Source organism: Acanthochromis polyacanthus, chromosome 5 (genome assembly GCF_021347895.1).
Source record: "Acanthochromis polyacanthus isolate Apoly-LR-REF ecotype Palm Island chromosome 5, KAUST_Apoly_ChrSc, whole genome shotgun sequence".
Classification (NCBI taxonomy): domain Eukaryota; kingdom Metazoa; phylum Chordata; class Actinopteri; family Pomacentridae; genus Acanthochromis; species Acanthochromis polyacanthus.
Window position 1 is genome coordinate 20,699,667 of NC_067117.1, and position 24,923 is coordinate 20,724,589.

General features: G+C 42.0%; 2 protein-coding genes across 8 annotated transcripts in view; one reads left to right on the forward strand and one right to left on the reverse strand.

Moving 5' to 3' along the window:
• Window positions 1-347: 347 nt before the first annotated feature.
• The window catches only part of kiaa1328 (KIAA1328 ortholog), a 124,630-nt gene continuing 100,054 nt past the window's right edge, over window positions 348-24,923 (reverse strand). Inside the window, exon 12 of the mRNA XM_051948777.1 lies at window positions 348-461. Coding sequence (XP_051804737.1) covers window positions 425-461 — 37 coding nt within the window. The 3' untranslated portion in view covers window positions 348-424. The remainder of the gene's footprint in view (window positions 462-24,923) is intronic.
• Window positions 17,478-24,923, forward strand: part of celf4 (CUGBP, Elav-like family member 4) — a 90,374-nt gene continuing 82,928 nt past the window's right edge. The window contains exon 1 of one of the 7 annotated variants that reach the window (XM_022200639.2): window positions 17,478-18,406. In XM_022200639.2, coding sequence (XP_022056331.1) covers window positions 18,130-18,406 — 277 coding nt within the window. In that variant the 5' untranslated portion in view covers window positions 17,478-18,129. The remainder of the gene's footprint in view (window positions 18,407-24,923) is intronic. The other 6 variants (XM_022200632.2, XM_022200617.2, XM_022200608.2 and 3 more) reach the window with 6 other exon arrangements.

A 24,923-nucleotide genomic window follows, 5' to 3' on the forward strand; every position in this document is an offset into this window, starting at 1 on the left:
CTTTCATCAAAAACATCTATAAAAGAGAAGAGAGGAATGCACTTCGTGTTTAGAAATGCAATTTACAAGAAAACACATACAAATAGCAACAGCACAGCAACAACTGAAAAGCGCCAGCGGAAGTCCTAGAGGGGACTGATGGCCTTGATTTGGATGAGACAGACTCCGAGCTGTTATGATGTTTGTCATAGGATTGTCATCATGTATTTTATTAAGTTTTGATGTGTTGTGATACCTGTACACAGCAGCAATCTACACATAAGGAACTTAAGGAAAACAGCCCTCTCTTTTGACAGTGTAGACATATATTGAACACAATCTCTTTTTAAGGACATTTTTAAGAGCCAGGAGTAACTTACCTAAAGGCTTGCTGAGAAAAGGCTCTTGTTCTCAGGATGAAGGTGGACATTGAACAGCTGGACTGTTAACTGCTGAGACGACAAGTTGGTCTTACCCGAAACCTGAAAGATGGAGCAGATTTCACAATGGGCATTATTTAGATAAAACACCTGCATATTGAAAATCAAACCAGGTAATATTTCGCTTGAGAAAAAAACAAGTAATCAAGTGACATAATAGCAATCCTAGGAGAAAAGCAACTTCCAGCCTGTCCATCACTCCTTATACTGTCCTGTATCCAGTAGCATAAGTGTTTTCCTTTGTGTGTGTGTTTTCATTGGAGATGTATTAACAGAGCAGGATATGTTGCTGTCATTCAGTCTGGCTGTTGCTGTTCTGGTGGTTACTCAAGGTATTGCAACTAAGAACATTCTACGAAACCCAAAAAGCATTTTTCCAAAAGACTACAACTGCAAAAAAGATATTTGCGAAGAGATAGTTTAGTCCCAGAAGATTTCATATTTATAAGACCTCATCAGGGCCAAAATTAGACTTAAAATTAGCCATCAAATTAGACTCATTTTAGTGTCTTTGCTATGTAAATTCTATGTGACACTCAAAGTGGAAACTTTGGAAATATGCCAGCTTTGGCATCTAGTAAAGATTTTTGCCACCAGTCTTGTGTGTGTGTTGTATTTATGGGCTACTGTAATAAATGGACATATAGTTGCACTATCTGCACTAAAAATCAGATAAATAATCATTTTTAGGAACATTTAATAAATGTTCATCAAGCTGTAAGCCAATCTAATGTTTGGGATGTCCTGCTCACAACCAGATAAACTATAAAAATGTGAATGCATCCAGTTGATTTGAACACCTGAATGCACATGAGAAATTTATACATGTTCAAACTTTGTAGGTTACGTTGCCTGATGCTGAGAGAGAACGCACAGAAGATTTGTTTTTACTGTGTTGTGTTGCTACACTGCCTGTGCACAGCTGTTGGTGAGGCTGCATGTTATTTAGACCCTCACATATAGTGAGTAGATCATATCCTGCTGTGAACACAGACACATACACATGCACTGCCTGCATGCCGAGAGATACTTATTCACATTGCAAAGACACATGATTGTTCACAGTAGCATACACACAACACATAAGAGGGAGCCAGAAGACAATATATATGACTATAGGTATAGTTTCACCTGGCTCCTGTTAGATACAAGCAGACATGCTCCTAACTTCATGGAGATCATTTTGTAAACATTCCCAGACACAGAGAACCATCATTATCAAAGACACGGTGCATTCACATCCGCACTTCTTTGTGCAGAGTCGCTTGCTTTCTCTCTCCCTCTGTCTGCTTTTCTCTTACAAAAGCAACTATATCATAAAGTGATAAAAGAACATTGTGTTTCTCACTCATCTGTACACAGTATCACTCAGAGACAAGTACACGCCCCTGAATTCACACATAAACACCTTTTTTCGAGGCTCTTTATTTCTTATTTTCATTCTTTTTTTCTGCTCTTTTCTTCTGTCCTCCCTCCCTCTGTCTCACCACGGCTGCTGGATCATGTAGAGGGAGAGCAGTAGTGGAAGTGGGATTCCCAAACTGCCCATTTGCCCAACCCAGCCCCTGCACTGGCTTGATAACGCTGTCCCCGTCTTCCCCTCGCCGCCTCCCCCTACTCCTCCCTCTGCCCCAGGCTGCTGTGCTCTGCAGACCGGTGCCCATGGCAAAGCCACCCAGGAATCTTATCTTCTGCCCAGGCTCATTCCTGGCCCTGCCTGTCTGCCTCTGTGTGCACATGTGTGTGTGCATATATGTGTGTGTGTCCTCCCCACCTGCCCATTTGAAACACTGTCTTTCTTTCTCTCTCTCTCTCTCTCTTCCTCCTTCTGCCTGTTTTGTTTGCAGGTCTCTCCATCTAGAAATCTGGATCCTTCCCAGAATTCCTGACGGTCTGCCTGATCACGTGCCGCCGGGTTCTTGACCGGGTCATGTACAGCCGTCTCGCTGTGTCCTAATGTGTGCCTGTTGGACAGCTGGTTTTTCAACATGCCTGCCTGGATCCCATGTCTGTCCGTCTGTCTGTCTTTATGCTTGTCTACCCGTATGTGTGTCTCCCTCTATCACTGACTATCTGTTCCTGTGTCTTTCTGCATGTTTTCCTACCTGTCATCTTACTGTACATGCTTGGCTCTCTCTGTGTCTGTCAGTCTCTTCTCCTGTCCACATCCACCAGCTAGTGTATCCGTCGTTCTACCAGTCACATCGCTGTCTATCCGCTGTGTCTGTTTTCACTGTGTTTATCTGCTTGTCAACTCATATTCTTCTTTTTCTCTTGGCATTTCTGTTTGTTTCTTATATTTTTTCAGTCTGCCATATTAGTTTTATATTAAAATGTACAAATATACAATAGATTAGACATATCACAATATATCTCTTGAATGTTTATATGTCTTTTTTGGTTTTTCAATCGTCAGGTATTTTAAAAAAATAATTTTTGGTTCACTCTTTCAGATTTCATCAGTGTTGTGTTCAAATTCAACAGAAGGCTTTTTTTTGGTAAAAACAAAAAAGCTAAAATTCCACCGACTTTTCAGTGACCAGCAGTTAGAAGCTAGTTGGTAAACATAGCAGAGCAACTCAGCGCACTGCAAGTGAAAAAACACATACAAACAGAAACAGGAAGAAAACATCTTCACCAACACTTTTGCAGGATTTAGAGAAAACGGCTACACAGACAGCACTTGTTAGTGGCATCAATTCAATGTTGCGATCAGTTGGTTTTGGTGTCTTCAAATGAAAAATACAGAATATCACTATTATCTTTCTAATGGTAAAACCTTTCAAATGGTAAAACAGTTTCCTGGGAGGAAATAGAAGTGATGTGTTTCTGCAAGACTACAGCAGGTTTTGGTTTCTGTGGCTTCACTGGCACAACGTGTGTACATCACTCCTTATTCAATTACATCAGACAACAGAAAAAAAAAAAGGTATTCATTACCTTGAAACTCCTGGATATGACAAGAAAACAGAGGCAGAAAGAGAGACAGATGCCCCAGAGCACTCATCGTCTCAACAATTGACATGAGTAATAATCACTGTCTCCACCGACACGCCATTCAAATCTCCTCCCATCGATATCTTTGATATTGCTCAAGGCATTGTTCATTTGTTGTTCCACACGTCTGTCATAGCACAAGTAGCCCCCCCCACCTCCACACACACACACACACACACACACACCACATCCACCCCCTTTACACACATACACACACACACTTCTCATTCTTCCTCGTCTGTGACTGAAATGACTATTGACGTTTGGGTTTGGATTTGAAATGTGTTGGAACGGAGATGTGTGTGTGTGTGTGTGTGTGTGTGTGTGTGTGTGTGTGTGTGTGTGTGTGTGTGTGTGTGTGTGTGTGTGTGTGTGTGTGTGTGTGTGTGTGTGTGTGTGTGTGTGTGGTGAGGGGTTGTGTGTGCATTGGTGATACCACAGCTGTACCCTAGGAGGGCAGTGAGAAGGCCATTTCACAGGACGTGGAGTCGTACGCTAATTTGCTTTCTTTGTCGTTTTATTATTGGGAAGAACATTAATCCTCACTCAGCCTGAGATCAGAGTCGGCAGCGGAGAAACTTTTTTTTGGTGGTGTGTTACAAGGATTTGTTGTTCATTGTAAGATGAGACTAGTTTTTAATTTTCTCTCTGAAAGTCTTTTCTCTGGCACACAGATGTGATGAGCTCCTCACATCAGAGTCTTATTTGTTGGTATTCCTGCTGGAGGATTGTTTGACTGTGTGCTCCTTCAAAATAAGACACTGGAGTGAAGAAAGGCATTAAAGACAAAATTGTGCATCTGTGTTTAGTCTGTCCTTGCATCTTGTCTTTACCTGTCTCTTGTGGCATTTTTTCTCTCTCTTTGTTGGAGGTCAGTCATTATTTCTCAATCAAAATAGTGATCCATAATACCCTTGCTTTCTTAGTTTCAGTTCATTTAACAAGGATAATTGAGATTGATGTAAATATTCAGACATATCCTTATTTAGCTAATGATGTTTAGTTGATTACCACATTTAGATCTTTTCATCCTACCTTCATATGAAGAATTATGATAAACATGATGTTCATTTTTGAACGGCTAAGGAAAATCTGTAGCGTTTTTTTGGAGTAGGCCATATTCACTGGACCATTCCTGTTGCATGGCTTATGAAAATGAGGGCACTCAATCTAAAGTCATCTCAAATTTAACATCAATAAATCATCCCCATGTTCATTGTGAGCACCATAAATCACTGTAAACAAGCAAGTTCATCGTTGGGAACACTAGCAGGCTCTGTTATTAACAACAGGGTTGGAGCGAGTGAACATTTGATGGAGGAAAATTTCAACAGTGACAAAATGACTTGAGGTTTACAGGAAACGCAAGGTTCATTTCAGAAACTCTGGTATCATGTCACACTGACATTATTTCTAAGAGTAATAGTGCAATCCTAAGGTGAGTGGCACAGAAGGTAAGTGGTTGACATTTTTTTGATACAGAATGGTTCAGGCCATTACAGCAATAAAAACATGATGCAGTACAATATAAACAACCTATTAAGGCAATATATAATTATTAACATCTCACGCAGGGCCATTTTTCTGCCAAGCAACTGTTTTAAATTTTGATAATACCCACAACATGCTAAAAATGCAAAACAGACTTGTGATAGAATATTATTCCATTGCCATATTCCTACTTTTACCTATTGCTGCAGTGCAGGACTGTACATATAAATGAACATCCATTAAATTCAAGCCCTTTGCCAAATGAGTTCAGACAATGTTGTTGAAGTCTATCGGTGCCAGGTAAATCTCTCTATTTTATACAGAACAACACATTTTTAAATCTGATGTCTCTGGTGACATTTGCATACTGATATATTGGTAGTAAAGCTTTTGACACCATCAATAACTGGTCTACCAAAGCTGAAATGTGCAAGAAAGGCTTGCTTAAAAAAAAAAAAAAGAAAAAAAAGAAAGAGAATACCATGAGGATTACGTCGTAACGACACATCAACAGTGTTTGTGGAAATACTGTCACTGCCAAAAGGGGGAGACAAAAGCTCCTCACTGTGGGCTAGAGCTCCCAGAGGCTTCATTCTATTCCAGTAGCATTCTGACAATTAATGTAAATTTGAATCCATCCATCCATCCATCCTCTATACACCGCTTTATCCTCACTGGGGTCGTGGGGGGTGCTGGAGCCTATCCCAGCTGACTCGGGCGAAGGCAGGGGACACCCTGGACAGGTCGCCAGTCTGTCGCAGGGCTACATATACAGACAAACAATCACACTCACATTCACACCTACGGGCAATTTAGAGTTATCAATTAGCCTCAGCATATTTTTGGACTGTGGGAGGAAGCCGGAGTGCCTGGGGAAAACCCACGCGTGCACAGGGAGAACATGCAAACTCCATACAGAAAGATCCCAGGAAAGCCGGGATGCGAACCAGGGATCTTCTTGCTCCAAAGCCAAAGTGCTAACCACTACTCCACTGTGCAGCCGTGAATTTGAATCAAAATTTCGTTTCAATTCTCGGTTATTAAAAAGATTTTTGTTGGGTTAGGATTACAGTTTAAGTTAACAAAGCTATTCATACATACGAAACAAACACTGTTTTATTTGGTTTCTTTGTAAAGGCACTTATTAGTTTGGAAGACATAAATGATACAAGATGATAAATCATCATCCTTGTTCTTTTGTCTCTCCTAACAAGAATGAACACATTTTTGTGCTATTGGGGTTCTTTACAGACAAAGCACACACTTGTGAGTGCCATCTTTATATTTCTATCCATTTGCACTATGTTTCCTTTTTGCCAGATATAAATGAATGGGAATGGAAGCATCAATTCCACAACATGCTTCAGAGACATCTGGTTCCCTGCAGGCTTTGTGTCAGAGCCGCACTTCCAGGCAGGTGCATTCCCTTTGTGTTTGAGACAGGGGAGCAGAGTACTGCGGTGTAGGGGAGATCGATCCACCCTTGGAAGTGTTGTCTCTGCCTCTGCATGACATGAGGTTCGAACATAAAGGGAGAGGTCACCCAGCTAGATTCGGTCCGACACACCTGTGTCCATTAGGCATGTGTGTGTGATGCACACATGCACGCAGTGACTCAGACATATACATCCAAGCTGATAACACATGATAATTTCAGATGTTTCAACTAATTTTACACCTTTTGTGTCATTTTGTTTGTGAATCTTGGCTTTCCAAAGTTAGTTTTAAACATAGTTGTTGTTTTTTTAATTGTATATTTAACAATAATGTCAGGATTGCTCCTTAGAGACTGTGAGTGTGTATGTGCATTTGTGTAGGATGAAGTTGCCTTGGGAACATCTCCTAGCTGCATCCGCTTAGTTAACTTTCCGACCACCTAATGATTCCACACCTCAGTAATGAGGTCTAGGTGGGTAATTAACAACAGCACTCTCTGAGCAGTAGGGCATATCATAAAAAGAAAGTAACATTTCTCACAGATATTTTTTTTACAAATTAAGAACTCATTATAATTATGCAAAGTATATCTAATAGGTAAATATGCAAATACATGAACCACAGACTTTGCTGTTATAGCTATTATTTAGGTTATGACCATATAGAGGGCCTGTTACCAAAAGGAAATAATATTTTTTTAAGAACCTTGGTTTAGTTTTTCCCCTACAAGCGGCTCCCATGGAGCTGATCAAACTTTGTCTGTTCATGCACAGCACTCTAAAATGTGATTTCTGGATGTGGAATCAGTGTAGTCGGTATATAAATGCTACAGTGCTGTTAATACATTTTTCTTGTCTGCTGCATGAGTGACTTGGAAAGAAAGATAGTGAAGGCAACACTGAACTTAGCCCTTGTGATGTGTCTTTCCCTGTGGGCTTACTATATCCAGATTAAGGGAGAGTTCACAGATAGGCGACAGGCTCCAGCACCCATATCCAATCAGACGGTTCCCTCAGGGGAACCATGTGGTGCACACATATGTGGCCACAGTCTCACAGCATGACACCACTGTGTCCTCCAGGAGTCCTCCACACAGATCACGGAAAGCTGTGAGCGAAAGAGCAGCACTTTGAGTGAAGACTGGTGATGTATTTGAAGATTAGGCAATGCATTTATGAACATTGGCAAAATATGTCATGGTTTGTATTATGTTCTTGCTGCAGCCGGAGTACAAGGAAGATGAGGGAAGGAGGGAGGGAGAGTACTCATGTGCTGTCGTCTGCCTTTTTGAAGGCTCACACTTTTCAAGGCTCTCCTTCCTTCTGTTCAAAAGCCTTTCTGAAAGTCTATTTGTGACACTGCTTACTTCTTTCCTGCTCACTTTATCCAATAACACAATATGAGTGCTGTATCCATGTCTGTGTGCATTGTAATGAATATGTGCATGTGTGCGTGTACATGACAGAGCTTTATGTGTTCCACAAGTGTGTAGCACTGGCAGCGGAAGAATGAGTCCTATTTCCTCTATCAAAAGGAGACACAGACTGTATAGCATACATCCACCTCCTGACTAAGACATTTAGGAACAACCTTCTCTGTTTCACTCTCTACCCTTCTCAACTCCATTATGAAATTCTTCCATCTATCTTTCCACAGTTTTAAGACTGCATTACATTTTATGAAAAATGTCACACAATGACACTGGGTTCTAGAAAACCAAATAAACCAGTACCGCTCACACTTGATCCATGTATGAATGAATCACTATGCTACCATTTTCCTCTCATCTCCATTCTTGCCCCTTACAGAACCAGAGCAAAGCCATAGCTCATATTTTCACTGACAAAAGAAAAGGCTGTGAAAAGGCTATAATAAATGCTATGAGATAGATACAAGGAAGAGAGCGCAGCGTTTGAAAACGGTAACCTTTTTCAGATGCTGATTTAGTATTCATTATTAATGACCTTTCCCTACCTGAGCAAAGCCGTTGCCAGGAAGCCCCTTTGTGTTTGTGTCTGCCAGAAGCTGGGGGCAGATGCTTCGGCCTTGTTCAGACTTGTTGGCTGATGGATTTCTATGCTTGGTATGCGTCTTTCACACAAATACTGTTTAATTTGTCCCACTGAGTCACCACGCTGTGTCAAGAATAGTATGAACATAGTGGGCAAGATGTTAAAGTTCAGAGAGGCATGCTAAACACAAATTGGGGGTCTGACAAGGAAGATTGGTGTTTTGGTGTTTCCATTGTCTGTCTCCACCTGACAGGAGAGAAGACAGACGGAGCAGGATACAGGCAGAGGGGAGAGACAGGTGGCACGAGGAGCCCTCCTTTTCTTTCAGTTGTCTTGCATTTATCGCTTTCTATCTCATCAAAAAGCATTTTCATGCTAATTGAACTTAAAGAGCAACCATGCGTACAGCTCATTGTGAGCGCACGCCTGTGAGTTTGTGTGTGCTTGCAAGTTCGAACAATCACCCCAAATGTGCTCATCCAGGCTCGATATTCTATTCACAGTGCCTACACACTGACAATCACTCCTACACTGTGAAAGACATACTCCTGAGCACATTCAAACTTCACTGGCAGACAGTACAGTAAAACTGATCTATCTATCTATCGCTCCACCTGTCTGTTTATCTAGCAATCCCTTCCATCACTCTGCCATTCTTTTGTCTGTCTGCCTCCATTCATCTGTCATTATCAGAGAAAAAATGTAACACATACTTCCTCCCCTTAGCCGATAAGGTTCTACACATCAGTCAGGAGCGAAAACCATGGGGGCCCCAGAAAGACACACACCCACAAGAAACTCTGCAAGACCTCACCTCAATTACACCATTATTTCTTTTCTTGTCATTTTTCTGTCTAAGACCTCAAACATATTTTCCATGCCGCCTCTTTTGTCTAGCCAAAATGCCAAATTATTATATTGCAATCACTGGCTCTTCTCTGTGCCAGGGATTTAACTGCGCCGTCAATATTCGCTATCACTTCCCCTTAGCAGCTATAATTAGACTGCTTATTGGGACGGCATTGTGAAGAACTTCAGCCAAACCAAAGTCTCAAAGCCTTCTGTGAGGAGAGGACTTTGAGAAAAACAATTAAAATACCTCGTTTTTGCCATCATCAAGTAATGCACGGTGCTGTAGGCTTGCCAAACCCTGTGGAAATTCAGTGGTTCATTTTCAGGTGCTTTTCTTTCTATTACAAAACAGGTGCTTAAGGAGCTCTTTGGACTGGATTATCAGTAAAGAGAAAGCACAACATGTTTTCTAATGGAGCCTATTGCACATGTAAGTCATCAATTAGTGGGACCATGATGGACTGGTGACCTGATAAGGATGTACCCTGTTTTTCTTCCTATGTCAGCTTGGATAAGCTCCAGCACTGTCTGCAACCCTCGACAGAATACACATTGATATCGACAATAGATGAATGCATGAGATCATTCGGGGAATATGACATCTTAAGTTTTCACTCCAGTTTGATTTCATGATACTCGCTGTTAGAAGTGCAATTTAATGCTACAGGTCCCAGAATTCTTTGGGCAGCAAACAATATTTGCTTACAGTGTGACCAAACAATCACATGTTGTGAGTATGCAGAGGAAGTCAGTTTGATTCAAAGTTAGGACCTTTCAACTGAACTACTATTCTATATTACACTATACTATGCTATGTTATGCAATTATAGGCTATGGTATACTATGCTATGCTACATTATAATACTCGCTATGTTATGTTACACTATGCTATGCTATGTTATACTATACTGTACTGTACGCGATATTTTTTTTCGTAGGATAGATCCGGGAATCTCAGAAATATTCATAGTCTCCTGTCATCTTATTGGTCCGTTTTTGTGACGTTCTTTGGCGGGCCTTATAGTCTCCTGTCATCTTATTGGTCCGTTTTCGTGGGAGAAGGGCTCTGACATCAGGGCGGTCCACAAAGGCATCAGCAAGGGAGCACCCATATTACAAAACAGGGAGAAAGAGGAGTGCTCCTCACTGTCTTGCCCACTGTGTGCAGGAGAACATGTCACTAGGCGGAACACACTAGTTTAGCTGTGCTTAATTCATTAAAGGTTTGTTTATTTTAATGCACTGTTATTAATATGTTGTGTAAAATGTTTGTTAAAGCTTTATTAGAACAGGGTCACGTGAATAAAACGTTTTGCTATTTGTAATAGTAGTGCTGATTTCAACCCCCAAATCGTTGTCCGTGAAAAAGTCAGATAGTGATGTTTGACTTTTCCACAGACAACGATGACCCCAGCACACTGATTGTAAAATATTTCTTGCAACTTTATTAGAACTTGATAAAAGGTTCTTGAATGAATGGACTTTAATACACTGTTAATACACAAAATACATTTATTTTTAATACAGTGTTATACTAGAAAAGCACAGAGTGCAGACCTCTGCCAAGGATAGAGAGAAAAACAGGAAACCCATGCAGTAAAGGATCATGAGCTGAAATTGAACCTGCATCTCTGACACAGTTCTGTTTACAAATCACCTTCTTAACCAGTTGAGCTATCTGGACACCTTGCTCCAATCTGTTGGACGACATACTAATGTATGCTGTTTTTGTCATATTTTGGACCACATACTAACACATAGCCAAATAAAAAATTCAAAGTGATCCAGAATCCAGGATCCTTTCCGGATTGCCACCAAAATTAAATCAGCTCTTCCTCTTACCATAGTCTACATCCCCTCAAAATTTCATGGGAATCTGCCCAGGCGTTTTTGAGTTAACGTGCTAACAGACAGACAGACACACAAACGCCGGGTGTCACATAACCTCCTTGGCGGAGGTAATAATGTGTTTACATCATTAAATACTGATGTTCAAATTCCACAAACCCACATATTTATATGACATTATGCATAATAGAAAAGAGAACAGCAGATGACTGACATGACAGGCTCCTTCATCACTCGGATTACCAGCCAATCACGAGGCGCCTTCATCAGCTGGCTCATTAATATTTATGAGATTCCCGGATCTATCCTACGAAAAAAAATATGGCGCACTGTACTATGCTATGTTATGCTACATTATGCTATACTATGCAATGCTATGCTAGACTATGCTATGCTATACTATGCAATGCTGTACTATGCTATAGCTACTATGCTATGCTATGTTATTTATTTTATTTTATTTGTTTTTATTTAATAGGGACATTGCAATTAAAGTTTGAATACAGTTCATGAATCCGATGTGTTGTATGTAGAGTTTTAGCTACAGCTAATTCTCAACTATACGATGCTATGCTATGCTATACTATGCTATGCTGTGCTATACTATACGATGCTATACTATGCTGTACTATATTTTGCTATGCTACACTATGCTATGTTTTACTATACAATGCTATGCTATGACATACTATACTATATTATGCTATGGCATGCTATGCTATACTATGCCATGTTGCAGTCTAAGGTTACACTATACGATGGTGTACAATAATATGCTATGCTACACTACACTACTTGCAAAACTATACAGACATGTGAAATCAAAATATAAATGTACTGAATGGCTGTTACTGAAAAACTAAGCCATAAATATTATCAATTTTCCTTTAGTTGAAAAAAGCGTTTTAACTTTAGCTCTTTATTGAGCATTTATAAGATGCATATGACCATTTAGCAAACCATTTGATGTAGAGTATAATGGAGTTAAAAGCAGATATACAGACATTCTAAAATATTTACTAATTTGTTGTATTTGCTAGCAATTGTAACCTCTCCTATGAAGGGTTCTTTTGTATTACCACAACTGCCTTAAATTAGATTTTCTTTCAACATCTATTCAGACTTTAAGTTCCCCTCGGTTTTAAAAGGACAGTTCTGCCAGTAAATGAAATCTCAGCTTGACAAGGCCAATGGAATTTCTAGGTCACATGAACAAAGACAAGCTTATATTTGCTGTTGCATGTGGATCTGTTCACTTGTCTGGCAACCATCACAAGTAAATTCCAGTTATCTAAAAATATAATACACAAACACACTCTCTCTCTCTCTCTCACACACACACACACACACACACACACACACACACACACACACACAAGAATGAGCGCAAAAAGTGTCCACACACACATTCGCACACACATACACTAACACATGCACTACACATCATCTTTGCTCCAGACATTTTTTCGCCCAGGGGTATACCATAGAACGAAGTGTTATCGCACTCCCCTGTGAGTCCTGCTTTCCTCCCCAGAGCAATTAATGACACAGTGGAGGCAGAAAAGTCTGGCCCCAAAATGGCTGCCTATCTGGGATGGAGGTGTCACATCCCCTTGACAACCAGGTCAAGCCCTCGGAGTATCATCAGTGTGGGCCAACAAAGCCAGGGGTCAGAGTTCAGTTCACCTCGTGACTTCTCTGTGGAATTGATCTGTTGTGGTGGAAATAGGATTTTGGTGGTGCATGATTCAGACAGCAGCCAGACACTGAAGTCATTTTCTGTCTTGAATGATTGACTAGAGGATTCATGACATCAGGCGCAACAATAGAGTTTTACAGTCACAAAGAAAATGCAACAGAATTAGGCTAATTTTATGTCACATTTCTGAGCAGTATGTGTGTGGCTGCCAAAGCTGGATTTATATGTGCGGGGTGCAAGTGAGCGTATGTGTGATGTTGTCAAGAAGCTGGTGTTTGTCAAGAGGCTTGTGTTTTCAGGGCAGCCAGTCAGTCAAGGAGAGGAGCTGTCGGCATGGCTGATCTGTGCAGCCGGCACTCAGCACAGGCAGAGACGCCTCCCCATGTCAAATGTCACAGCACTAATCTCTTTCCAATGCAGGCCAGGTATAACTGCAGGGGCAAGAGACAGACACACCTCATTGCTCCTCTGAATGAGATTCCCAGGAGACTCTGCGATTCACAAATCTGCAGGCTTTATGTTAATAAAATCGATGGCATCATGTCATTACTGTTTTGTTGCTCAGCTGCATGTTCATTGTAGGAATTTTGACCAGCGTGTGTGCAATGCAGCAGTTTTTCAATTATTATAGAGAAATAGCGATTGCATGATTGTTAGCACCATGCAGCGGAGCAGTATTTAAACCCAGATACACTTGGTTTGTGTTACTGTAAAGTTATTTTTATTGCCTGTGGTGAATGGAGTGGGATGCTTCACATACTTAAATTTTATGTTTAATATTTGTGAACCTACACGTGTTAATGTTTATCATGTCGACAAATTTCCTACCATATCACTGTGTGTAAAACTAAACACAAATTGTTAGACATGCTTAGTCCATAGATCTGCTACAAGGCTATTTTACAAATAATCTTAATGGTTTAATGTGTTATTGAATGCATGTGTGGCTTTGTTTGTTTTTGCCCAGGGGAGGATAATACACTGCCTCTCATCCCAGTGTCAACAAACTTCCACTGCAAGACTGTTCATTCCACACATGACCCAATAAAACACATTTTTCCTCAGGACATTAATAGTCCATTTTCCAATTACCAGCTATGTTTGTACGGGTTTCTGCATATTTGTGTGTTCCTCCTTATTACTGCCTTAAACACATAGTTATATCTGTAAACTAAATAGGAATCTGTGCATATATTGCATAGATAAAAACAATCATCCTACCACACAGTGACAGTATATGCTGAGTACACGGTGCAGTTCTTTCATATAAGCACTTTAAATTACTGCTGTAATTCTGTTCCTGGCACATCCCTTCCTATCTCTAACAAATTGGTGCTAATCAAGTTAAAGAGGACCTCCCTGCCCTTCTTGTCCCTCTAAACTTTCTGAGCATTTAGTCATGCGCCTGCCATTTCCTCATTCCTTTGTGCTCTTCCTCCTAAATTACTGGGAGGTGATATACAGCCTGGGTGTCCCAAGGCTAAAGGAGATTTAGAACTTTGTCCCATATGAAGGAGAGGTGAGAAAAGACATTACTATGCAGAATAGGTAATATTGAAAACGCCAGAGCACTTTATGGTGCCCCATGCAGATTATCAATCTATTTGTGTAACTTGGCTACCCAGAATTTCATTTCCCTTTTCATTTATTTGCCTTGCTGCAACCGTTTACAGTGTTGAAACTGAAAATTGAAGCCATGACGAGCAAGGGAGCAATATTCCAAGGGAAAATAGGCTTCTTCTGCTGCATGATTGCAAAGGTTCATTTGGGGGTGTGGGGAGGGTAAAGTGACCTCTTTTTGATGAGCTCAGGAGAATATTTTAAGGAAAATGGGGCGTCCACGTATGGTCATCTTCACCTTGTTCATAGACCTGTCTTATGGACCTCAAGCATTGTCAGCGACAATTTACAGGGGCTTCTTGTCTTATAAAAGAGCAACACTTGTCAGTAATGTACTGCATTAAATTCAGCACCACGGATAGAGGCATACATTTGTTACCACTGCCCTACATTACTTTCAGAACCATGGACAGAGGCTTATCTCTTTAAAAGCCTTGTGGTGATGCTGTTTAACAATTGCAACGTGGTGACTGGGAGGCTGTAAATATTAACATTCCAAGATCAGCCTTGATTTATTTCACGAGAAGCTTTGGAAACTGGATTATTGTTTATATTTGTAGAAATGAAATCATTTGATTGCATCAAACTGATTCTTTTTTCTATCTTTGGAAGGAAAGGGTGGGGGGTGTATAGAGTAACAGAGAATAAATATGAAACTTGACAGACTGGGTGCTTTGAGTATTGCTCTCAGCACGCCTGTGCAGTGGGCGCAAATGATTTGCAAGAGCTACAGTCACATTTGAGTATACCCAAACGGATTGATATAAGTACCATTTGGGGAGCAGAAAAGACACACAGTTACACGTCTTGCTCGTTAATTGCGTGTTATTATGATCAGTGCGATGGGCTCAGCCACCGAGGCCACTCCACTACCTCACAGGTAGGCTGTGTGACGAGGTGCACCGTGGAGGAGGGGACCATCGTGGCGCCATACCTTACATAATCATCACGGTAGTACCCAGTGAACATAATTACAATGATTTGTGCCCTCCCATTTCACCCGTTGTATTAAAAAATATTGCTGCAGGTAAGTCAGGCGTGAGCGCAGACAGAACCGCCGCAGTGAATGGAGTGTGGCCCCCGGGGAAAGCTTGGAGAGCAGAGCATGGTGTCATGCCAAAGACAGCCAAGCCTCTTCCCCCCAACACACCACCTCCACCAACCCACCCACACCGCTGGGGCTCGGTCATGCCGTGAGAACGGGATGACATTACCGGGCCATTTAGCTGGCGGAGGAGCAGAAAGTGGGGAGAGAGGCGCAGTGTGCCCCTGAGAGAGACTCTTCTGTTATTTAACGGTTAGATGACGTCTAGGCAGGGGGTGGCTGGGGTTAAAGGGGGGCTAATATCCAAAAATGAAAACTACATTAACTCATAGCAGATTATGAATTAATAGGAGAAGGGCTGTGTCCCCGAGGGGCCACGTTTTGTGTGTAAAAGGGCGCAGTTGTGACACACAACCTCCAAGAATACAACTCAGCTGCTGGCTATTCATTGTTTTGCTAACATGGTCTTCATCATCAGATTGGATAAACAGCACTCTTATCATTCATATGTCTCCATGACCCCAGTGTCGTTGCTGTCCTTTTGGAATACAGATCAAACAATACAAACTGACACCCAAAGGGGAAAAAAACCAAAAAAAAAACCTGAAATTTTGCCAATGATCTTAACCGAGAAGTCACATTAATGGGCCTCAGCCAGTGCGAATTGAATCTGAAACATCTGCTCTGCAGTACAGTATTCTTTTTCTGTCATGGCAAATTGTACCGATTGTGACAGGGACTGTTCAAATCTGCTGTCAGCGCATTTGCACCTTTTTCCAGGTCACTCTACTCGGAGCTGCGTAACCTCACAGATGAGGGGCAAACAGACCCCTGTTTGTTACCACTGGATTCAGATAATAGATCACTCTGTCCTGGGGTGTGATGGTAAAAAAAAAAAAGTGCATTGAAATTTCTGTGTTTTATCAACCTACATAATCTAGAACACTCTGTTATTATTCTTATTATTATTAATAGTAGTAGTAGTACTGCAATACATACATAAATATGCTTTTATTCGTGTATATAGCCGCATGAATCACTCAAACTTTTATGAATTAAGGACTGCTAAGGTAATCAGAAGAGCCAGTCTGACTTGATTTAATAACTGTCTATAGGCCTTGTGGGTTTGAAGTTATTTGAACGAGGAATGAATATTGAATGTCCGTTCAAATCATTATCCAACCTTTGAATGAGAACCAGCTTTCCTTTTCACTGTAATTACAGTCTAATTGCTTTTTCAAAGTGCGAGGCATCACATTTTACTTAAATCTTCACCATATTCGATATTTATATATTTATTTTTTCTTTTTGAATCTTGTTGATAACCTCGCTGAACGGTTATTTCTGTGCGTCCTGTCAATGTGTCTCTCTCTTGTGTAGATTTTTCTTTGCTCCTTTCCTTCCATGTGCCCCCTCTATACGCCACTCGGCGGTGCTCACAGACTTCCCCTTTCTGCTAAAATCAAATCATCTATTCCACATGACTTTGGAAATGGCAGCCGAAGCTAATAATACCGTCGTCTAACCGGTTGCTTTAAAAAGAAAAGAACAAAACAAAACTACAAAGCCCCGTGTTTGCTCTTAAAAACTACGAGCAGTCAGCGGGATCCTCCATCAATATGTTTTTGTTGTTTTTAGTTTCGCCTTCGGGAGCTGCGTTTCAGCACCACGGAGCTGTCCGAGGTCCAGGAGCGGAGTGGGGAAGCTGCTGCTGCTGAGGAGGAGGAAGCCGAGGAATATGCAATGTGATTTAAGAACAAAATCAAACCTCCGGAGAACCGCAGCCACCTACTCTCCAATCACATCCCCACTGTGGCATATGTTTCTTTTTTTCCTTCTTCTTCTTTTTTTTCTTTTTGCAAGAATTGAAACCTTTAAATTACTATTTGCAGCTTTTTGGAGGGCGATTAGTAACAGTGCAGTCAAAGTTTTGCATTCTCGGTTTCGGGAACGTGCTGTTACTGCACTGAGTAGGAGCACAAAGGACCGTATTCTCTATATCTCTCTATTTATAGACCCTCTCCCCTCGGTGGAATGTACCACTGGATCATCGGATAAGGAAAAGGGGGGAGGATAGAAAACGTTAGGTTGAAATAGATCGAGTTTAAAGCGGGCCCTTATATTCAGACCTCCCTACCGCTGTGGCTCAGATTGAGCCGGTCCTGTTCGTTTAAACCGAGAAGACACCCATACCGACTCCTCAATGCAAAAAAAATAAAAGGGTGCCAAGAAGCTGGGACGAAGGAACGTGGGTGTAAATAGACAGTGAACGCTCTTGGTCTCTCTCTCTCTCTCTCTCTCTCTCTCTCTCTCTCTCTCTCTTCTCTCTCTCTCCCTCCCCCTTCTCCTTCCCTCTCTTTCTCTCTCTCTTTTATGAAATCAATGAACGAGTTATTGGGTAGGACATAAATATAAGGAATCAAAGCCTCCACCGGGACCAACGGCATTGCGCGCTTTTGATATGCGTCTTCGCCAAATGCTACATGTGTTTTCAAATCATTGTAAATACTGGCTTTGATAGGACGAGAGCGGAACCATCTCTGGCACGGCTTGGTCTCGGAACCAAATTTTGACCAAGACTTCCACCAGCTTTTTTCCACGTAAAAGAAAGAAGAAGAAGAAAAAGAAGAAAAAAGAAACGATCCTCCACCATCATCACCATCTGCTGCTGTTGCACCCATCCCCAACTCAACTGGCCGGTTCCCGAAGATGGCAACTTTAACCAACGGGCAGGTGGACGGCACGGTGCACGGTGTCGGTGTGGTCTCCGCCAGCACGAACGGGCTCGTGAACGGATTAAACCACAGCCACAGTCCGGCGGGATGCCCGGCCACCATCCCCATGAAGGACCACGATGCCATCAAACTCTTCATCGGTCAGATCCCCCGCAACCTGGACGAGAAGGACCTCCGGCCCCTGTTCGAGGAGTTCGGCAAGATCTACGAGCTCACTGTGCTCAAAGACCGCTTCACGGGCATGCACAAAGGTGGGTTATGCCCAGCTTCCCCGAGACACCTATGGCTCGGCTTGTTTTTGCCAGATCTGTCACTCGTTGGGGATCCTAAATCATGCAGGATGTTGAAGGGGGGTTATAGAGCTGCGCGTTGGTTGTGCAAATTGTGAAAATCTTCTATAGTGCTGAAGCTCCACTGACTTTTTTTCTTTTTTCTTGCGCGATTGTTTTCAGGATTTGTTAGATGGTTTGTTAGACTGAATCTCAAAAAAAATTCTGAAATCACTGCTTCGTTTTCTACCTTATTGAGCAAACATCTCCAAGCGTGAGAGTGTCACGAATCGGGAGTCACGACTGCATGAATTTATGTAGGCTGATCTTAGGAGGAGCAGCGTTCCTCCTCTCCGTGCACGGGGAGTATTCACACATCCAGTCCGGCGGTTGTAAACGTGCTTTCATTCACAGCGCTAAATCCAGGCCATTAACCTCACGTTTTCACGTTGCAATAGCAGGGAGCTTGTGTTTGATTGCCCGCAGCACAGTACACTCTGTTGCCTGTAACTCGTTCGGCGTGTGCGGGCGTGCGTGAACGGGCGTGCGTGTGTGTTTGGTGTGATGGGGACGGGCCGCCGCGCGTGCACGTGTGAGCGAACGTGTGCAACAGCACTAAAAGAAGAAGAAGTAGGCCTGTGAACATATTGTACTGTCGCGCAGCCTTTGAGCTTTTTAAAATAATGCTTTGAAAATAAAGCACCAAACAGAAATGATAATTGCATAGAAATTACAGGAAATGATTTTTTTAAATTTTATTTTTAAACCATCTGCAGGTTAAATAGGCTATCGCTTTTTCAAATTTTTTACATCTTTAACTTTTCCTTCTCTAACTATGTCTCCCACTGAGTACAGTCTCTTTGTTACAGTATTGATGACAGTGAATTATCATAAACTTTTAGTGTGTTTAATGACCTTTTGGTGTAATACAAAAGAGCGGCCTTGCTACAAAAGGAATAATGGTGCTTTAACCCTCTATTTTATTTTCTGCTCTCAAGGGAAGGGTCATTCTTTGCAAATCACCATCTAATGAGAGGTCACTAATTGATCTCATGCACCTGCAGGAAGCCTCCCAGGGGAGCAGAGTACATTAGACAGGAGCTATCACTTTTTGGGTCCCCCTCATGAGTCCCCTTCTGCCCCATGTAAACAACATGTGACATCCACGGTGTGTCAGGAAATGATTATGTTATACAAATAATTCCAGAGGGCGGAGACTGTCTGCAGGCATGGAGGAAACCAAAGAGGCGGGAGAGGGGAGAAGGGGGGTATCTTTTATTAATAGCCCAGCTGTAGTAGCGACTCCCTGTTGGACGGTTAATCACCAGTGGCCCCAGAACTATAGGCACGGCTCGCCAGCTGATTCTAAGAACTGTCTCCTCACTGCAATATACAGCCCTGCTTCCCGGGCTGGGCCCCCACTTTCATTAGTGAGCCCCCGCTGTGCTCATATTTTAACTAGCTGGAGGCACTAGCTACTCCCTGGCTTACCAGCTCACTGGCTCACTGCAAGCTGTTTGAAGGCCGCCTTCCCTCCACAGCCTCCTAACACCTTTCCGAGGTTTCCATACAAGATTCCCAAATTAGCAGTAAAAGACAGCACGTCCCACAAATAACAGGAAAAGTGACTGACTGTGCACGCTGCCATCACGCTGGTTTTATTGAAGACTACACGGCCTGGCATGAATCAGGTAGAGCAAGCGATCACAAGAGTTTCTGACAACAATAAATAGACTTAAAGCAAATTTACAACTATTTTGCATAGAAATCATTAAATCCTCGTCTATTTTTCAATGGCTTTTATAATGAAAGCAGTTAAACCCCTCTTAGCTGTTAATCTTGATGGTAATTTTATGTTCGAGCACATTTATTCTGCTCGTGTTTTTCTGGATTTTAAACTGCTCGACTTTTTCCCTCAGTTTTATGTATAAGGTGTGGCTCTCCTCTTTCCCTCTCGGCTCCTCCAGGGCATTTTGCATTTTTCAGAGTCCTGCCATAGAGCAGAGAGAGGGCATGATGACCCTTTAAGGTGTGAAATGCTCCAGTGGAGTGAAGTCTATAGAAACTGCCCAGCAAAAAGACTCCTCTTCCATTCTTCTCCTTCATCTTTTCTCCTTTCATTAACTCTGCTCGATCCCCCTTCATTCTCTCCTCTCCCTCTTTCCCCTTTTGTCTTCACTTTACGCACTGACATGTTGCCTGTTCAGTGACAGTGCATCATGTTCTGTAATGGCTGTGATAGTACAAAGCCTCAGCTTGAACCGGAGATTGTAGATGATCGACTGCCATTTCCCTAACAGTTTTTTTTCTCCACCTCTGTTTTTTCAAATGGCACACAGTTAGTAACTGTCATCGTTAACGCCGTAATGCCTCATATGGGGACACTGTTGTGTTAATTTAACTTTACCCGAATAGACGTGGCACTGTAATAAAGAAATAAGCACGGTTTTCAGCCAGATAATGCAGAGCTTTTTCTGCTATGGCAGGTAATAAAAGGCCCCCATCCTGTTCTGCTGTTCATCAACAAGCCTAAAGAACAGCCTTTGCTATGATAATGCTACCTCTGAAGAAAGAGACCCCTATTATAGCCATTGTCAGCTGTGCCTGCGATACTATTGCCATAACCCTCTCCATAATGACTCCATGTATCACTAGTAATCTAGTCTTTAGGATTGTGTCCCCTTGGAATGGAGGAAGCAGGGAGGAGGGAGGCTTGGGACGGGGGTCGGCAGAGCTTGGTAGCGGGCACAGGGACAACCAGTGCAGGCCTACATTCTCCCAATGATTTTATTTCTCTCCCCTCTGCGACCGAGCCATGCTAATAGAGGCCATTTATAATGGTCACCGGCTGCTGCTGCTGCTGCTGCTACCAAGCACAACGGGACTGAGAGGCACGGCGAGCACAAAGAGCCAGCCCTTTCTCTTCTCTCTGGCAATGCAGCATGGGAGGTGGGGATCTATTCAAGAAGAGTAGGTGTAGATATGATTGCTAGCACTATTCATCAGCCTTATTTCATGTAATAATCAGTGGGGCAATTGAGCTGTGATGATATGGGGAAGACATTTAATCACTGAAGGTGTTATCTACTGTTTACTGCTGTCACATCTTCAGGCAGTATTGTGTTTCTTAGTCAGGCCGCTATTGTCTACATCTTCCCCTTCTTTTCTAAGTAAATGCAAATACACTCAAGTTTGTTTTACTGCTGTTTTTTTTTCAGTTGGGGGTAATTTAATATGAGTAATATATTTGTCCTTGGTCAAACTAAATACATTAGCAACAGCTCTCGCCATGGGCAGACAGGTAAAGTAGTTACAAAGCCAGAGAGTTGCTCAAAGTCGAAGCAAGCAACTCCAAACTTCATTTAGAGTTTGGACAAATTGTCCATTTTGACCTGCCAACTGATGTAAACAAAATGCCACAGGTCTTTAGTTTAGATCGCTTGCTTTTTAAAGGTCGCCTTCATGAAGAGAAAACACTACTGACTTAATGCATGAAAAGAACCGCACTGCCTTTTAAACCGTTTTATAATTTGATATCAATACTTTACAGAATTGTTTTATAATTTGTTAAGGTTTAATATGACTGAAATCAAACAAGTGGAGATCCAGTGTAATGACCAGTAGTAATCTTGTTTGAATTTACCCGTACTGCAGATGGCTTACGCTACAGATGGGGGCTATAATCTGTGCAGGTCATAAAGGGAGTCATGGTTCTCTCTGAACGCCTCGGTTTTGATATTTCAGCCCTTTTTACCTGAGTGTGTGAGGGAAGCAGATTCAGAGCAGATCGTTGGGCTTATCGTGTTTGGTGAGGCCAGGAAGTCATGTTGCCAAAAACATGAAAGACTCATGCTGTGTTTTATTGCAGGCAATTAGATGTTACAGGTTGCCGTCTGTAACAAAAAAAAAAAAAAAGGAGGGTAAAGCCGAATGTGGCTTTGAACAAAGAAAGAAAGACATACGGGTGTGTTTTTTCATCCTGCAGGTCTGCGTTAATGCAGCATGCGTTCCGGCCGAAAAATTTCACTCCGGTTGCATCATCCTCTCTGTGGGATCCTTCTCTCTCTCCTCCTCTCGCATTTGGTTTGGGATGACTGTGTGTGAGTGTGTGTGTGTTTATGTGCTCCGTCTCTTTCTGGCCCAGAATGCTCAGCTCAGCTCAGCTCAGAATGCACGCTCAGGCCCCACATTGTGCCCTGCTTCTATGAAGACGCACCGCAATCGATTTTGAGTGTTTTGTCAGAGAGAAAGGCAACATGTGTCGTACAGGAGGTCGCCTGTACCAAAGTACACTCGACCACCAGCGCCATACCGTACCCACCACCCCTGTCCTGTCAGAGCCCAGAACAGCCGAGCATCAAGAGGGAAACAAGAGGCGGAGCCCGAGTGGAGAGTACAGTGAGCCTAATTTGTCAGGAGGACCACTGTCAAGGCAGTGCTGCCTCTGTTGTCCATTATTATTGGAGGGGACTGTCAGATGGGGGCTGGCTGATGGCCGAGCAGGGAGCCAGTTAGTCACAGTGAGAGATGGTCCGACCAAGCCAAAGGAGGGAGTGCTCATGGAGCTCTTGTATGGATTAACATGCTAACAGCGGGTTTGGAGTTATGTGGCCTGTCAGGGAGGTGGAGCCCTCTGGCTGCTCTGACCTCAGCAGTCCCCTCATTAAAACCAATGACCTTTACATACACAGAGACACATAATGTAAAGGGATGGCTGTACCTGCCGCTTCATCTCATCTCACTTCCTAGAGATCGACTGAACCAAACTGACATACATTCAGCAAGTTCAGCGCACACATAGGTAACTAAGCGCTTATTTATATGCGATGTACATCAACAACAAATACAATTTTTTAAAAGGTGCAGTGCATTTGAAACAACTATTAACTCGAAAATGAAATACTGCAGTTAGACAGTCATTTATGTGACTAATTTGCTTCACAGGAGACTATATATATGTTCTGTGAATGGCAACACTGGGATGTGTAGGAAAACCACAATGGAAATTTGTGGCCATCGCTACAGATCAGAGAGGTTACTGATCTCGATGGATGGATGGATGGATGGATGGATGGATGGATGGATGGATGGATGGATAGATGGATAGATGGATAGATAGCGACTGTATGCTATTTACTTATTCTCATGAATTTTCTGGCACAATCACTACAGGTGTGTGTTGTTTTGCTTTTTGGCCAGAACACCACACACCACTCACTGTGCCAGAGCCAACTTGGGTATCAATATTCTGATACGGCAAAGACGATGTTTTCAACTATTTTTAAAGCAAAAGGTATCTCTGAAGAAGTTAAGTGTGCAGTGCAAAAGCTTTCTTGTGTTCTGACACAGTTAAATAGCCCAGAGCCGGGTTAAAATAAAGCCTGCCTTAAATGTTTCATCAACATTTGGCCCTTTGTTTTCCATAAAAAGAGGCTAAGATGCTTGCACTACAATTCTTTTCTTTTCTTTGTTTGTTTCCTGATCTTGCTTTCCTATTGCCTCGTGTTCATTGCCCCGGTGTACCATTCTTTCAGAGGATGAAAAAAAAATCCTTTCTTGACAAGTGCTCCTTGGAGAGGTAAATATTTTCTGTTTTCAAGGCTCTTGCATCAGCTAAGTATTATTGTGCTTTGTGGTAAATTTTTAAAAAGTTGACGCTTTGGGCCTCTTCAATCTTTTAGCTACCTCTAATACCACTTCCACGCCCCCCTGCTTCAAATACCGATGGCCGGTTCTGGAGATGGCGAATGCAATATTTCTGAAATGTTGGAAAGTCTTACATGTTGTTTTTAAGATAGTGGCTTTTGTTTTCCCAGTGATTGCATTCAATTTTGCAACGTTAATAATAGAGCTTCCTGTGGGGAAGAGCCTCGTATTTTTTATTTTTGTTGTAGTTGTTTTTAGCTTGATACGATTTCTTTCACAGTTTAAAAAAAGACTATTTCAGAAGGTTACAGAACAATAAATATAAACTGCTAACAAGCATAAATATTTTCATGTTGTTTACTGCTTCCATAAGACAATCTGTTATTGAGTCTGCTTTTTTCTTATTAACAACACATACTTTAAATTCTTTTCCATCTCTGGAACAGTTATCTGTGCCTTGTAAATATACAGGTACCATGCTTTATATGTAGCTTTTCAGTGTAAAAGGTTTAACCACTAATTTTCTTTGTTCAGCAGTCAAAAGGTTAAGAAACTCTTCTGTGTGTGAACTTGGAAATCAGTGCTTTGCCATTTGGATTAGAGCTGCTGGCTCCTTCTATCAAGGTTTACACAGCGAGGACGATGTTACATCCATATCTGTGTGTGTACAGTATACTGTATGTGTGCATTTATAAGAATGTGCATGCATTTTCTCCATGCATGTGTCATCTGTTCATCCTTTTATGTGCCTGTGTTCCGGATGCAGGTGCTTTATGCATGTAGAATCTAGTACAGCACAAGCCTAAAGTCCTGAAATTTCAACTCACTACCCAGAGTGCTTAATAGCGATTTT